At 54.1% G+C, this 17,043-nt stretch overlaps 1 protein-coding gene across 1 annotated transcript in view; it reads right to left on the bottom strand.

Annotated features, from left to right (window-relative positions):
• RAB11FIP3 (RAB11 family interacting protein 3) overlaps window positions 1-17,043 on the bottom strand; it is an 87,899-nt gene extending 70,856 nt beyond the window's left edge. The window contains exon 1 of the mRNA XM_058035272.1: window positions 16,394-17,043. Coding sequence (XP_057891255.1) covers window positions 16,394-17,014 — 621 coding nt within the window. The 5' untranslated portion in view covers window positions 17,015-17,043. The remainder of the gene's footprint in view (window positions 1-16,393) is intronic.

Genomic DNA, 17,043 nt, shown 5'->3' with positions numbered 1-17,043 from the left:
TTCCCTCAAACACTCCAAATTCACCAGGGAAGCAGGAAAAAAAGGCAGAATGTGTTTCAAAGAGCTGGCAGCCAAAGAAGCCTGAGGACCACATCCTTCCTGCCCACAGCCATGAGAAACCAGGACAAACAGACCCAGCCAGGCCTGGAGTGAACTGTGGAGATCTCCTCCACCTGCAGCACTCACAGCTGGAATTTTGGGGTATTTTCCTGTGGGATCCCAGGACATTCCTCAGGCTGCCCTGGATGAGTCAAGACCCTGGCATGGAGTCACAAATACCAAAAACACCTTTGGCTTTGATTTTAGCCCATGGAAACAACTCCCAACTTTGTGTGAGGATTTACAAGCCACAAGAGTTTGAGTAGAACGATAGTGAATTTGTCACAGGGTGAAAAAGTAGAATTTTGGGGTTTTAGAATGGGAGTTCAAGAGGCAAAATGGAGGAATCTGGGCACGTCCTGTCCTTCTTCTTTTTCTTCTTCTTGTTCTTCGTCTTCTTCTTTTCTTCTTCTTCTTGTTTTCTTCTTCTTGTTTCCTTCTTCTTGTTTCCTTCTTCTTGTTTCATTCTTCTTCTTCATCTTCTTCATCTTTGTCTTCTTCTTCTTCTTGTCCTCCATCTTCTGCTGTGATGGTGACACTTCTGGATTGGTTTAGAGACAGACTGTCTAACACAGGTGATAGGTATTGGAAAATTATTGTAAATAAAGTACAAGTAGTTTTTAGTATAAAAAGCCAACACCACCCCAAGGGCAGGGGCTGTGCCACAACCTGACCTGCAGGACAGATCTCAGCAGGTCAGAGAGAGAATGGAACAACAGATAAGAGAAAATAAACAATCTTGGAAAGCAGAACTGAGCAATCTCAACTTCTTCGTTGGTAGCAGGGCTGGGAAAAAAGATTCTTGAATACCTTGGGGTCATCTCAACCACAGAAACCTGAGATTTTCCCTGCTGGCAGAAATTCCTCTGGTCTGTACAGGACCTTTCTGGCCTGACCCCAGCAGCTCCATGGATATCTGGAGGCAGGAACACCTCCCTGCTCAGCAGGAGCCTCAGTTTGTGCTATTTAAGTGTGTTCTCAAATGCCAAATGTGACATTTCCAAATTATCCCTCAATTGTTGCCGCTGAAGCATAAAAATGTATTTAAACAAACAACTTCAAGGATGGTTTGGAAACATTAGCAGGAATATAAGTTACGCTGAGATGGTTTTAATCCAAATTTAATTGTTTGTCTCAAGTGTTCCACATTTCCTGTCGCTCCCTAAGTGCTCAAAGGCTTCAGCAGCCACCATGCTCTGCTCTAAACATTTATTTGTTTAATGAACTTCAAGAGGGCTCTTCCTCCACCCTCCAAGCCTTTGTTTGTAGCTTCTGTTCCTCTGATGACAAGGGAAACCTGTTCTCACCCTTCCAAACACAGCTCAGGGGCAGGAGGCTGGGTTAAATCAAGAAAGAAGGAAAGGTTTAGAGCCTGGCTGCTGCTCAGGTAAAACACACACACCTGGGTGGAACCACCCTGGGGACAGAGCCCAGTGCCACCCAGAGCCACCCTTGCTGTCCTGCAGAAGAGGGACAGGAGCTTCCCAGGGTTTGGAGCTGATCTGAACAAAAATAAAAAAAAAAAAAAAGAAAAAAGAAAAAAAACCCAAACCAAACAAACAAACAACCAAAAAACCCCCCCCCCCAAAAAAACAAACCCCAACCAACCAACCAACCAACCAACCAACCAACCAAAAAAAACCCCAAAAACAAACAAACAACAAAAAAAAAAACCAAAAAACCCCCAACCAACCAAAAAAACCCAAACCAAACCAAACCAAAAAACAAACAAACAAACAAAAAACCCCAAAAACCCCAAAAAAACAAAACCCCACAAACCCAACCCAATCAAACACTCCAGGAGGTCACACACTGAGGATGAGGCATTTTAAGATGCTGAATGGTTTTTTTGCCTGCTGTGGCAAAGCTCCCTGCAGCAAACCCAGGTGCTCCTGTGATGGGGCTGTTTGGTTCCAGAGGCTGCCCAGGCTCAGAAATCCAGAATTTTTAAGTGTGTAAATCCAGGATTTTCGGGGTTTGCTTCCCTGTGCTCCCCTCCAGGATGGAAAGCAGCACAAAACACCCATGGGCACATCCCAGAGTGAATCCTCCATGGCCTGGCACACTCACCCTCCCCAAGCACACTGTACAGGCTGGAACTCATCCATGGCTTACAGTCAGAGAATCACTGAATTATCTGCGTGGGAAGGGACCTGAAATCCCACCCAGTGCCACCCCTGCCATGGCAGGGACACCTCCCACTGTCCCAGGCTGCTCCCAGCCCTGCCCAGCCTGGCCTTGGGCACTGCCAGGGATCCAGGGGCAGCCACAGCTGCTCTGGGCACCCTGTGCCAGGGCCTGCCCACCCTCACAGGGAACAATTCCCAATTCCCAATATCCCATCCATCCCTGCCCTCTGGCAGTGGGAGCCATTCCCTGTGTCCTGTCCCTCCATCCCTTGTCCCCTCTGCAGCTCTCCTGGAGCCCCTTCAGGCCCTGGCAGGGGCTCTGAGGTGTCCCTGGAGCTTCTCCTCTCCAGGGGAGCACCCCCAGCTCTGCCAGCCTGGCTCCAGCTCTCCCAAATCAGTCCATGGTGATAATTTGATATCTTGAAGCCTGAAAATACCAAGGAAATAAATTTATTGTGTAGAGGGAAGGGTGGGAGTGTAAAGGGGACAGGGATGTCCCTGAAGGCAGGACCCAAGTGCAGGGCTATGGTGAAAAATTTCTCTGCTGGTCAGAAAAGATCCCATTTGAAGTGTTTGCCCAGTAGGAAATAGGCTGGAAGGAGTTTGGAAAACAAAGTCCTTGGAGCCTTATCTTGAACCACAGCAGAGTGTGTGAGCACCCCCAGCTCTGCCAGCCTGGCTCCATCCTTGGGCTCCCCTGGGCTCTCTCCAGCTGTGCAGGGCAGGGAGCTGCTCCTCCCAGCTGTAAATGTTGGGATTCTGGGGGACACAGGGAACCTCTGGGGCAGTGATCTGGAGCTGCAAACAGCAGCAGCTGAGCAGGAGAGAAGGAACCTGCCTGGCCCAGCCCTGCTGTGCCTGCCACCCTGGCAAAACTGAGCTTATTGTGCCACAAACAAGCCTGAACCAGAGCCCAGCAAAGCATAAAGACTCATTTCTTTTTCAGAGCTGCTTCAGGTTATTCCCCTCCCTTTGGCACCTCCTCAGGCAGCTCCAGAAAGGGCTGTTTGTGTGAAGGACACACAGCACACTGCCAGAGAGGGAAAAGGAGCCCAGAAGGGATCAGAGGCTCAGAGGTAGATTCCTGGAGCAAGGCAGAAGAGGCTGAGATGCCATGCATAGTTTGGGAAGCCCAGCACCTGAGGGACTGGAAGCTCTGGGCATGAAGGCATCAGCACAGCAAGAAACAGCCCATGGCACCTCCCAAAGCACAGCAACAGCCTGGATCTGCCCCACGGCTCTGCAGGGGTGTGCCAGGCTGGCAGGCAAGAGCCACCTCTGTGCCACCATGGGATGGGTGCCCACACAGCCTGGAGGAGCAGCTCAGAGCACCAGAGAATTCCCTGCTGCACACAAAGAGCCCTCCTGCTCCAAACCAGGGTCTCCAGAATGCTCCCATTGCACACCCAGCACGCTCCTGTTCAAAACCAAAGCTCCCAAAATTCCCCATGGACCCTTCAGGGAAGGTTCCACAAACCCTGCTCTGCTCTGTGCTGTGACAGTGTTCACAGGGGTCTGAGGATGAGGGAAGAGATGAGAATGTTGACTCCATGTTTCAGAAGGCTGATTTATTATTTTATGATATATATTACATTAAAAGTGTACTGTGAAAAAATGCATGTATTTTATGACTGGCTTTTTGCAAATATTCAAATGAATATTATATGTGTTGTGTTAGAAAGTAATGCTGGATTGATTCTCTTAAGTACTGTGGTAAATATAGATTTAGGTTATAAAAATTGTTAAAATAGAAACTATGCTATGTAAGATGCTTTGTTTAAAAGAAAGGACTTGCAGTGAGATAGAAGCCCCAGGACACCTGAATCTTTCAGAGAAAAAGAATTTATTGCTCCATTATCAGAAGAAATGAACTTCTTCCTGCCTGGAAGGTGCTGTCAGGATTCAGAGGAAGAAGTTGAGGATGACCAGACAGAATCCTGTGTTTGAATGGAATTTATGCATCATGTATGAAGTGTATGACTATGCAACATATACTAAAAGAATAGAAGACAAGGTTTCACCAGAAGGCTAGCTAATTAAGAATAGAATCAGAAAGAATGATTATAAAGGTTTGTGGCTTGGCTCTCTGTCTGAGCCAGCTGACTGTGATTGGCCATTAATTACAAACAACCACATGAGACCAATTACAGATGCACCTGTTGCATTCCACAGCAGCAGATAATCAGTGTTTACATTTTGTTTCTGAGGCCTCTCAGCTCCTCAGGAGGAAAAACTCTTAAGGAAAGGATTTTTCATAAAAGATGTCAAGTGAGGCCTCACTTGGAGTATTGTATCCAGTTCTGGGCCCCTCACTTTAGGAGGGACATCGAGTTACTTGAGCGTGTCCAGAGGAGAGCAACGAAACTGATAAAGGGCTTGGAACACAAGCCATATGAAGAGCGACTGAGGGAGCTGGGGTTGTTCAGCCTGGAGAAAAGGAGACTCAGGGGTGACCTCATGGCTCTCTACAACTTCCTGAAGGGTGCCTGTGCTGAGCTGGGGTCGGCCTCTTTCTCCGGGCGACAACAGACAGAACAAGAGGACACAGTCTCAAGCTGCGTCAAGCGAGATGTAAGTTAGAATTAAGAAGGAAATATTTCACAGAAAGAGTGGTCAGAAACTGGAATCATTTACCCAGTGAGGTGGTGGAGGCATCATCCCTTGAAGAATTCAAAAAAAGACTGGATGTGGCACTTGCTGCCATGATCTAGTTGAACAGTTAGAACATCGGCTGGACTTGATGATCTTATAGGTCTCTTCCAGTCTTGAAAATTCTGTGATTCTGTGATTCTGTGACACTGTGCACCCTCCCTGCCAGGACAGCAGTCCCAGAGCTCCAAGCAGCCAGAGAGTAATAGCTCCTTGCTGCATCCATGTAGCAAACACAGAAAAATAATTCCACAAGGATATCCAAATTTTGGGTTATCCCTCAGCTGTAAACTCCTCACAAACACACCCACAGTGAGCAGGGCGAAGAGCAGCCACTCCCTTGGAAAAAACAGGGAACGTGGCCAGGCAAAAGGGAGCCAACAGCTGCCTCCTCATCCCTGCCCAGCCAAGGGACACTGACAGGACACAGGACATCCCCAGCAGCCTCCACACCCAGCCTGGGGCTGGGTGTCATCCCCCCATTCCCCCATCAGGGCAGAAAAACCTTCTCCAAGCAGAGCCCCTGGTTTCTGTGTTTGCTGGGGATTTTGTGCTGTGTTTGTTTGGGATGTGGGATGGCAGAGCAGCCCCTGTGCCCACAGCAGCCTCACCCTTTGTGGATGTGGGATATGGGATATGGGATGTGGGATATGGGATATGGGATGTGGATATGGGATATGGGATAAGGGATATGGGATGTGGGATATGGGATGTGGGATGTGGGATGTGGGATGTGGGATATGGGATGTGGGATATGGGATGTGGGATATGGGATATGGGATGTGGGATGTGGGATGTGGGATGTGGGATGTGGGATGTGGGATATGGGATATGGGATGTGGGATGTGGGATGTGGGATGTGGGATGTGGGATGTGGGATATGGGATGTGGGATATGGGATGTGGGATATGGGATATGGGATATGGGATGTGGGATGTGGGATGTGGGATGTGGGATGTGGGATATGGGATATGGGATATGGATGTGGGATATGGGATGGCAGAGCAGCCCCTGTCCCCACAGCAGCCTCACCCTTTGTGGATGTGGATATGGGATGTGGGATATGGGATATGAGATATGGGATATGAGATATGGGATGTGGGATGGCAGAGCAGCCCCTGTGCCCACAGCAGCCTCACCCTTTGCTCTCTCTACAAGCTCTGGGCTCCTTGCTCACATGCTGCTGGAGCCCAGCTTCCCCTGCACTCTGGCAGATGCATTTCCCACAGCCAGGCCCTGCCAGATGACGCAGCTCCTCTCCCTCTGCCTCTCCTCCTCCTCCTCAGGGGACAGGAGGAAGCAGAACAGGCTGAGGAGCCCTTCCAGCAGCAGCAGTGACTCAAACACAACACAACAGCCCTGGCATTTCGCCACAGGACACTGCACAGGGGGAAGAGGAGATCTTTCTTATGGAAAACTACAATGTGTTATTAAAAATAATATTAAAATAAATAAATTGGGGTGGTCTGAGGCTGCTCACCACACTGCCAAACAGGGAAACAGCCTGGAAACAAAGATGTAACCCCCATTGGGCACTGCCAGGGATGCAGGGGCAGCCACAGCTGCTCTGGGCACCCTGTGCCAGGGTCTGCCCACCCTCACAGGGAACAATTCCTCATTCCCAATATCCCATCCATCCCTGCCCTCTGCCAGTGGGAGCCATTCCCTGACAGGACACCCCCAGAGCTGTCACCAGCCCATGCCACACGGAGCTGGGACACACCAGGACAAAAAAAGGAACTCAGGAATTCATGTTTGTGTGCCCAGCACACAAATTCCCAGCAAACACCACTGTCCCTCAGTGCTTCAGCTTCAACAGAATCACAGAATGTGGGAATTTGCTGTGGCACTCCAAGGAGCTGGATGGGAGAAGTCTCCCAGCAGCCTCCATAATTCCCTGCTTTAAGAGCAGTTTTCTCCCTAGAGAGGGAAAAATCCTGACCAAAATCAGGAATAAAGTGCCTGGGCCAAGGCCACAGCCACGAGGAGCCTCATCCCTGACCCACTGGGGCTGTCTCAGGCTGGAAGATGCAGCTGGGGCTGTTTATTCTGTTTAATCTGTCAGAGCTGGGGCAGTTCTCTGCTGTTCCTGGGGCAGTTTTTTCTTTATCTCTCCCCCAGCCAACCCTCCCTGCAGGAGATCTCTGCTGTCCATGGCCACTGAGTGTCCCTGCAGGGCTGATCCAATCCCAGCATCCCATGGGGAGATGGAGCCAAGCATTCCTGCCTGGATCCAATCTGAGCCTGGCACAGCACAGCAGCCTTTGCCCCCTGCATTGCCAGAGGAGCAGCTTTCTGCTGCCCTGCATGGCCAGAGGGAGCCCAGGCCCATCTGCAGCAGCCCTGGAGCTGCAGAGGAAAACTCCCCCCTTGTGCAGGATCCCTGCTGCAGCAGAGCCACAGCTGGCACTGCAGGAGGGCCATGGAATGAGACTGCTACCAGCACCCTGACCAAGAGAGTGTCAGCTCCTATTCTGACTCTGGCAGTGTTGTTTTGTATCATTGCATCTTTATTTTATTTTTATTTTCTTCTCTAATAAAGAGCTGTTATTCCTATTCCCATATCTTTGCTGAGAGCCCCTTAATTTCAAAATTACAATAATTCAGAGGGAGAGGGTTTGCATTTTCCATTTCAGGGGAGGCTCCTGCCTTCCTTAGCCTTTCCAAACCAGGACAGGCTGTCCCATCCTCAGTTCCCTGGAGGAAAAGCCCAGCCCAGCCCCAGCAGCAGCAGAGCTGTGTGCCAGGGCAGGATCCACCACCACTCTCAGGGATTTGGGCTCTCCCAGCTGCTCTCCCCATGGAGCCAGCACCAAGCATCCAGCTCAGCACCAGTGGCCCTTTGGCAGGAATTGTCCCCATGGCTCTCCTTGGCCATGGCCCCTCCTCCTCCCTCCCCCACAACCCACAGCACCATTAATAATTTACTCTGCCCCACACCAGCTCCAGCAAAAGCTCTGCAGGGAACGGGAGCCTCATCAGAACCCAAGATCTGGGAGAGGAGACCATTCCTGGAGCTGTGAGACGTGCAGGGAGCCCAGGCTGGCCCTGCCATGGCTCCATGGCATCCTCAGGGCTGCTCCTTGGCCTTGGAATTTTGGGATCCCAGAACAAGGTTCCTGCCAGGCACCACTGATGTGATCTGGGACACCCCTGTGGATACAGAGCTCTCTTTCAGCCTGGAGCTGTCTCTGATGTGACACCAGCACATCCAAGGCCTCCAGCATAAGGACATGGAGCTGCAGTCATTCCAGAGCCCATGGAGCTGCTCCAGGGCTGGAGCCCCTCTGCTCTGGAGCCAGGCTGGCAGAGCTGGGGGTGCTCACCTGGAGAGGAGAAGCTCCAGGGACACCTCAGAGCCCCTGCCAGGGCCTGAAGGGGCTCCAGGAGAGCTGGAGAGGGACTGGGGACAAGGGATGGAGGGACAGGACACAGGGAATGGCTCCCACTGCCAGAGGGCAGGGATGGATGGGATATTGGGAATGAGGAATTGTTCCCTGTGAGGGTGGGCAGGCCCTGGCACAGGGTGCCCAGAGCAGCTGTGGCTGCCCCTGCATCCCTGGCAGTGCCCAAGGCCAGGATGGGCAGGGCTGGGAGCAGCTGGGACAGTGGGAGGTGTCCCTGCCATGACAGGGGTGGCACTGGGTGGGCTTTAAGGTCCCTTCTCACACAATACTGGAAGATCCAAAGCACAAACACATGAGGATATGAACAACCAGTGATTCTGAGCAGCCTGAGGAGATCCCTGCTGTTCCTCCCCCTGTGGCTGCAGTCCTGCCTTTGCTGGAGGCCTCAGGCCTGGACCTAAAGCATCAGCCCCAGCACCATCCCACATGTGGAAGGGGACTGAAAGATGCAAAGGTCTGAAAGTGGAAAAGGAAAGCTGAGAGGAGCTTTAACTGATGTGGGACAGTGAGGGAAGCACCAAGTCCTGCACACTGGGCTGGCTCAGCACCGGCTGCACTACAGATGTCCCAAAAACCTTATCAGGAGGGCAGCCCAGAGCACACCCAGAGCAGGGACTGCACTCTGGGAGCAGCTGGGAATGCTTCTGGCATGTGGGGGAGGCACTGCAGGTACAAAATGCACAAATCCCCAAGGGCAGAGTCCCTCTGTGTGTCCACAGGCACCCGCACATGGGGACAAGGCCTGGGATCAGCCCCAGGGCAGCTCTGGGCCCTCCTGACCAAACGCACCTGGAGGGGTCCAGGAGAGGGAACAGGGCTCCCAATCCTCAGCAAACTCTCATTTTCAGCAGTTTGGGGAGGCAAAACCTCCCTCAGGCTCATCTAAACCCATCACCCAGGTGGGACCCTCACAAGGACAAGGACATTGAGGGGTTGGAGGGTGTCGAGGGGAGGGGCTGGAGCACCAGGAGGGGCTGAGGGAGCTGGGAAGGGGCTCAGCCTGGAGAAAAGGAGGCTCAGGGGGGACCTTGTGGCTCTGCACAGCTCCTGACAGGAGGGGACAGCCGGGGGGAGTCCCAGGGAACAGGGACAGGACAAGGGGAAACAGCCTCAGGCTGGGCCAGGTTGGATATTGGGAAAATTCCTTCGTGGTCAGGCCCTGGCACATTTGCCCAGAGCAGTGGAGGGTCCCCATCCCTGAAGAGCTCACAAAGATGTGGCTGTGGCACTGGGGACGCCTTTCAGGGGTGGCCCTGGCAGTGATGGAGCAGAGATGGATCCCAGAGCTCCCCAGAGCCTCCCTGAGTGCCAGCCCAGCAGAACCAGTCTGGCAGCTTTGTACCTCCATTCTCCACAGGTGCCTGAACTCACAGAACCACACAGAGGGAAGGGCTCCCACTGCTCCCCCAGGGCTCACAGGGCCAGGAACCCACACAGGAATGATGGAGAGATGGAGCCAGGCATGAGGAACAGGGAGAAGCAAGCCATGCCTCACTGCCAGCAGACTCCCAGAGCTGGAACAATGTTGGTTCATTGCTGTTCAGGCTCCACTCCTAGGAAAAACATTGGTGCCATGGCAGAGGGGATGCTGAGGGTGGCCCAGCAGCAGAGGTTAAAGGGAATTCATTTGTTTTGTAAAATTCCAAAGCCAGGAATTAGGGGAAAAAAAAAAAAAAAAAAAAAAAAAAAAAGGCCCCTGGGTTCCAAGCAGATCATTCCTCTGACAATGAGCAGCAAACGAAAGTCAAACAGGAATAAAGTGCAGAGGAATTCTGTGGGCAATGGTAATGATTACCAATTATTGTCTGGGCTGAGTTACATAATGCTATCAGCAGCCTGGGAATGCTTTGGGAGAGGGCTCTGTGGGCAAGAGCAGCTCCAAATGAGCCCTGTCTTGTGGTGCACTATCATATCCCAGTTAATTATGGTGACCCCAATCCAATTTTAATCAATCACAGCCTCAGGAAATACTCTGCTCCTGGGAGGAACCTTCTTGTGAATCCTCCTCTCCTCTCTCAGTATTTACAGGGGGTTATAAAGAAGAGGGAGAAGGAATTTCACACAGGCAGACAGTGACAGGACAAGGGGGAATGGGTTGGAAATGAGAGATTTACATTGGATATTGCAGGGAGATTCTGCCCTATGAGGGTGGGCAGGGAACAATTCCCAATTCCCAATATCCCATCCATCCCTGCCCTCTGGCAGTGGGAGCCATTCCCTGTGCCCTGTCCCTCCATCCCTTGTCCCCAGTCCCTCTCCCAAAAATCCACATTCACTGCACTCTCAACCTGCAGGAGCCAGGCAGAATGAAAAGGTTGATTTAATAAACTGGGAGCTGGGATAAAATTACCAGCAGCACCCTCCTGCCAGCCCACAGAGACAAACCCAGCCTTTGAGCATTCACAGCCCTGCAGGCTCCATCCCTCCAGGATAAGCATCCCTCCATCTGATCCCAGCCACAAACACAGCACCAGAGCTCTGCCCAGCTCTGATCTGCACCCAGCCCTCCCCACCACTCCCAGCAGCTTAAAGCCAAACCCAGGCAGGAGCAGCTAAAAAAACCCAGGAGCAGCACAGGAATCATCTCCTCCTTGGAGGCTTTGGGGATATTTATAAGTGAATCAAGCGAGCTGAAAATGGAATTTGCAAAGCAGCCACCACCTCGCCCAAAATTACACAAAATATGTTGGCTTGGAAGCCTTTTCCTCTCTGAGGGAGAAAGAAAAACTCCTGTCTTGCAGCTCCTGGAGCACACAGACCTGCTATTTATTGGTGGTGGTAAAAGCCCTTTGAAGAGGGAGGAGAGGAGGGAGGAGGAGAGGAAAAGGCTCCCACCCAATCTCCCCAAACCCACAAATTCCCTGCCATGATTTTCTTTGGGGAGGGGAAAAAACTGGGCCCTTGGTCAAAGCAAGCAAAATATTGCAGATTTGTTGCTGTTCCAAAGCACACAGGGGTGTCCACATCCCCCAGTGCCATCCCAGGAGCTGGAATGCTGCTCCTTCCAGGCCAGGGTATTCCATGGAGTTAAACAGCAATTAAAGCCTCTGGAAGGTGCAGCAGCAGCAGCAGCACAGTTGGAGGCAATTAAAGCCTCACTGGCCTGTGAAAGCATGAGAGGTAATTTTAGAAATCTCTTCATAAAAGCAGCATTTCCTCTGCTCAAACTGGGTAAGAACCACGAGAAAATGGAAAAATAAAAAACAAAAAAGGGGTTTCCTCGTGACAGATCATTATATTTCACAGGGAAGTGGGACAAAACCAAGGGGATGAGGGAGGAGATCCCAAATCAGCTGCCAGGCCAGCAAGGGCAGGGAGATGGAAGGAGGAAACCCTGGATGCAGCACCCAATTCCCAAGGGATCCATCAGAGGGGAGCAGGAACAGCAGCCTGGCATCACCACAGGGGGAACCTCTAAAAGGGTTTGCAATGCAGTTTGACATTGTCCAGACCTCATTACAGGAAATAACTGCCAGCTTTTCAGATTGTTTTATTCAAAAAATAAAAACCAAGCGCAGGATTCTTCGCAGCTGCTGGCTGGAGTCATCCCTGCCAGCCCCAAAATGGGATTTGTTCTGCAGCTCTCAGCTCAGACTGGGCACCCCATTCCAAAAGGCTGAGAAAAGTACAAAAAAACCTGATAAAAGCCCTCAGGAACCATCCCCAGAGGGAAAGTTAATAGCTGAATATGGAGAGCTCAGCTGAGGATGAGCTGATGTGGTGGCAGGGCAGGTGTTGAGGGATGGAAATGTTAAAGAAAGCAGAATAAATGACACTGGAATGAAGCTCAAACCGATCATCCACCAGAGAAAAAAAAGGCTGAAGATCCCTTGGAACAGGAGCCTCTGGAAGTGAGTGAGACAAACTCTGGGATTTCTCTTAATTGAGCCAAGGCAGTGAGATCATGTGGTGCAAGAGGCTTTTCCTTCTCCAATTGTCTGTTAGATCAAAACAGAAAAGGAAAAACAACCCAAGGTGCCAGCAGGACGCTTGTCCTCAGCCTCACAAACAATCCATTCTCCTCTGAGCCTGCTGGAAATGAATCCAGGCAGAAGAGCCTTGGGCTCTGTCACCCCAGCCAGCCAAACACAATGCAAGGCTACAGGAAAATTTAATTTTGGAATAAAAACTTAAACCAAAAGTGGTGGCACAATGGCTTTAGGTTCTGTGCAACCCCCAGAATTGCAGGACACGACCCCTCCTGCTTTACAAGGTGACACAAAAGTGACATCAAGTGTGTCCCCAGCTCCCTGCTCGCTGTTTAAGCCAACCTTCCTCCATCCTTCTGTCCCAGCCAGGGGCTCCAGGGAGCAGCAGATCTCAGAGAAACGCAGGGAAAAGGGGGAGGAAGGAGACAATAACAACACAGCACCCCTGGCAGCTGCCTCCCAGGTGGGTTGGGAGCAGTCCAGGGGGTTTGGATGAAAAATCAAGCGGTTCTCAAGGAAAGTTAAGTTGTCCTCAAGACCTTTCTTGTTTGTAAATCCACGGAGCATATCAGAAGTCCATGGGAGCAAATCTGTGTTGGACACACACCCTCATGGGAGAGGCTGTGGGGGGACCATCCCCAAGGCTGTCCCTCCCCTGCTCAAGGTGGGCTCTGCACATCCCAAGGCTGTCCCTTCCCTGCCCAAGGTGGGCTCTGCACATCCCAAGGCTGTCCCTTCCCTGCTCAAGGTGGGCTCTGGACCATCCCAAGGCTGTCCCTTCCCTGCTCAAGGTGGGCTCTGGACCATCCCAAGGCTGTCCCTCCCCTGCTCAAGGTGGCCTCTGGACCATCCCAAGGCTGTCCCTTCCCTGCTCAAGGTGGGCTCTGGACCATCCCAAGGCTGTCCCTTCCCTGCTCAAGGTGGCCTCTGGACCATCCCAAGGCTGTCCCTCCCCTGCTCAAGGTGGCCTCTGGACCATCCCAAGGCTGTCCCTCCCCTGCCCAAGGTGGGCTCTGGACCATCCCCAAGGTTGTCCCTTCCCTGCTCAAGGTGGGCTCTGCACATCCCAAGGCTGTCCCTTCTCTGCTCAAGGCGGGCTCTGGACCATCCCCAAGGTTGTCCCTTCCCTGCCCAAGGTGGGCTCTGGACCATCCCCATGCTGTCCCTTCCCTGCTCAAGGTGGGCTCTGGACCATCCCCAAGGCTGTCCCTTCCCTGCTCAAGGCGGGCTCTGGACCATCCCCAGGCTGTCCCTTCCCTTGGCTCAGGTGTCACCCCCACACCACCCTCCCATCACCCTTGGGAGATGAAGGTACTGCCAAGATCTCAATCCCTATCAGCTGTTATCTCTGCAGATCAAAACAAACTGCCTTTATCTCTGCCCTGATCTCTTCCCCATGCCAGCAGCACGGCCACAGAGCTCTCCCACAGAGCCCCTCCAACACCACAAGCTGCTTAAGCAAAACCCCGTCCCAATCCCATTTTTGATCGCCGTGGAGAGAAAACCACCCAATTCACCCGAGCAGAAACCCCCAATCCCACGGTGCTTATGGAATAAACGCCAGCTGGTGCCTTCCCTTTGACATTTAGCTAATAATTGTTGCAGCCAAACGAGCTGACAGCGCTCACTCAGCAGCCCGTGAATGCCTCTGGTGTTTGACTGAGCGCTAAAGACAACACTTGCTGCTCTCCAGCTCCTCACCCATGAGGGCACACACACACAGAGCCTCTCCTGCAGCCCTGCCCAGCCTCGGGGATCAGCTGCTGGTCCTGCTCCAGTTTAGCCATTTGTTCCAGCCCTGTGGGCAGCAGGCAGGAGGGCAGGAGAAAGGAAAGGAGGCACCTCCAGCAAGGGGCTGGAATTTGCTCCTCATGAGCTGCCCTCTGTGATTACCCAGGCAGCCACCACACCCCGACCCCTCTCAAGCCATGGTTGTGGCACAAGCTTTATTTACACCTTCAGGGTCCCATTTAATCCCCTGGCCACTGTTTTACCCACTCGGGATGTTCCTGCCCTTTAACTCCCACCTGAGCTGGACCTCCATTTACCACAAGCCCCACTCTGGGCCCAAGTTCAGCTGCTTCACAAAAAATAGGTCAAGGAACTCCTCCAGAGCTCCTCCCTTTATTACTCCACACATCAGGGGGCTCAGGGTGGATCTCAGGCAAGGTTCATCCCCAGAGGGTGCTGGCACTGCCCAGGCTGCCCAGGGAATGGGCACAGCCCCGGGGCTGCCAGAGCTCCAGGAGAGCTTGGACAGCGATGCCCAGGGTGGGATTGTTGGAGCTCTGTGCAGGGCCAGGAGCTGGACTCAGTGATTCTTGTGGGACTAAAAGGGACCCTCAAGGTGTAAATAAAGGTTGTGCCACAACCATGCCTGGGGTGCTGTGAGAGAGGGGTCAGGGTGTGATGGCTGCCTGGGTAATCACAGAGGGACAGATTTGATCTGCTGGGAGCTTACAGACACAATGACCAACCCCTTCTCCTCCTCCCTCAGCGTGCCCTGGGCCTTTCCAAGCTGCAGACTCACACCAAGTGTGACCTCCTGCACACACAGGCACCCCCTTTCCTCCTGTGCCAGTCCCCTGCAGTGCCCAGACACTGCCACAACAACGTCCCCAAGGTGCCCAGGCCCAGCTGTGCCAGGAGCTGCCCGTGCCAGCCTCCTGCTGAAGAGAAATGGCTTTGCAAAGCATCATTTAGGGCAGCACAGGCTGTGCTCAGGAGAAGGGAACAGGGAGCTGCAGAGAGCCCCTTCCCACCCAGATCCATGTGGATGGACACCATCCAATGGCACAAACCCTCTGGGGACACCCCCTGAGCTTTGGGGTGACCTTAGCAGCCCACAGCCCCTCCTCAGCCATGCCCTGAGGTGTTTTACAGGCTCCGTGAGACCCCTCTGGAGCTCTGGCCCCATCCCCACGCTGGCACCGGGCACTGCTGGGCTGAGCTGCACCCCCAGAGCCACCTGCCACGTCTCTGCCACCTCCTGTCCCCATTTCCCACGTCCTTGGGCTGCTCCTGCCAAGGGACACGAAGGGACACAGTCCCCGGGGAGGTGGCACCGTGTGCAGGAGCCTCCATGGAGTGTCTGCTGCTGCCTCCTCTGCTGGGGACAGCAGTGGGACATGGTGGTGGCACAGGGAGCCTGGCACGGTGGCACAGGGAGCCTGGCCCACACAGGACAGGGCAGAAGAGAGGATTTAGGAATAAAACCTCTCTGCTGGCACAGGTAGAGGTACCTGAGCTCACACCTTCAGACCCCCTGCACACAGAGTGCCCCCTCAGCAACACAAAGAAGTTCCCTGCCTCCACTCTGCAGGGCTGTTTTTCTGAAATAAACGCCTTTGTTTTATCTTTGAGAGGTGTTTCTAGCAGGAGGACAGGGATAAAAAGCCCTCCTCCACCGAAAGCCTCCTTCACACATGATTTGCTTTGTCATGGCACTTAAATACCCGCGCAGCAGCCAGGGATGGAGAACGAGAGCGGACCTGGGCAGGCACAGGGAAACTTCACAGCAATACCTGCGTTCCTTAAAAAAAAACAAAATCTTCTTTTCCTGGTAGCGATGCCAGCCCAGGCCAATGCACGAAACACCAACAGATCCATCTCCGTGCCCCGGTGAGCGCTGCCGGAGCTTGCTCCATTTTGGGTCAGCCCAGGCAGCTTCAGATTACATCGCTGTCATCTGCGGCAGGGGAACAGCGGCTGGCCAGGGCACAGGGCAGCAGAAAAGGGAAAATGCACATTGAGGCTGTCAGAGCCCGGCAAGCGAGCAGGGAGCCAGGGAATGGCCTGGGCTGGAGAGGCCCTGAAGGATCCCCTCGCTCCAAGGCGCTGCCAGGGCAGGGATGCTCCCGTTGTGGGGTGAGCACGGTCAGCAAGGGCGGCACGGGGCAGCCCCGGGATGTGCCCGTGCCCAGGCGAGCCCCGGGGCGGCAGCGATGGAGAACAAAGAGCCGCGGGCTGCCGGCGGCTCCGGCTCCTCCCGGGCGCAGCGGGGGCCGCACGGGCCGGCGTGCCCTTCACCCGGGCGATGCCAGCGCTGTCCTTGGGGACACTGAGCTCTGCAAGGGCCGCAGCCCGGACAGAAGCCACCATCACCCTGGGGCGGCGGGGCCACCGGGCACCAAGCGGTGCCGCCCCCGGTGCCCACGGTGCACAGGTGCCCGGTGCTCACCTGCTCGGCGCCGTAGGCCGTGGCGAACTGCACGAACTCCTCCACACGCACGAAGCCATCGCCGTCGCGGTCCAGGGCGTCGAAGACCGGCCGGAGGCGCGGCTCCTCCTCGGGCGGGGGCTCGGCGGAGCCCTCCGGGCCCGGGCTGTCCCCGGCCTGCCCCGGGCACCAGGGCGGCGGCCCCGCGCCGGCAGCGGCGGCATCAAGGGCCCAGAGGTCCAGATCCAGCTCCGGGCCCAGCTCTGCCTCCTGTTCCAGCTCCGGCTCCAGGTCCAGCTCGGGCTCCGGGCTCAGATCTGCCTCCTGTTCCAGCTCCGGGTCCGGTTCTGGTTCCAGCTCCGGCTCCGGGTACAGGTCCAGCTCTGGCTCCGGTTCTGGTCCCAGCTCCGGCTCCGGTTCCCGTTGCAAGTCCAGGTCCGGCTCCGGTTCCAGGTCCAGCTCGGGTTCTAGGTCCAGCACTGGAACCGGTTCTGGTTCCAGCTCCGGTTCCAGGTCCAGCTCCGGTCCTGGTTCCAACTCCGGTTCTGGTTCCAGCTCCGGCTCCGGTTCCAGCTCTGGCTCGGGCCCCGGTCCCGGCCCCCGGGGCAGCGGGGGCTCGGTCCCAGGCGGACGCGGCTCCATCTTCACCGCCGGCGCTCCGCGCCCGCCGC

This window comes from Melospiza georgiana, chromosome 16, assembly GCF_028018845.1.
Source record: "Melospiza georgiana isolate bMelGeo1 chromosome 16, bMelGeo1.pri, whole genome shotgun sequence".
Lineage (NCBI taxonomy): Eukaryota > Metazoa > Chordata > Aves > Passeriformes > Passerellidae > Melospiza > Melospiza georgiana.
Note: the sequence above shows the minus strand (reverse complement) of the source record. Positions and strands in the feature narration are given on the sequence as shown.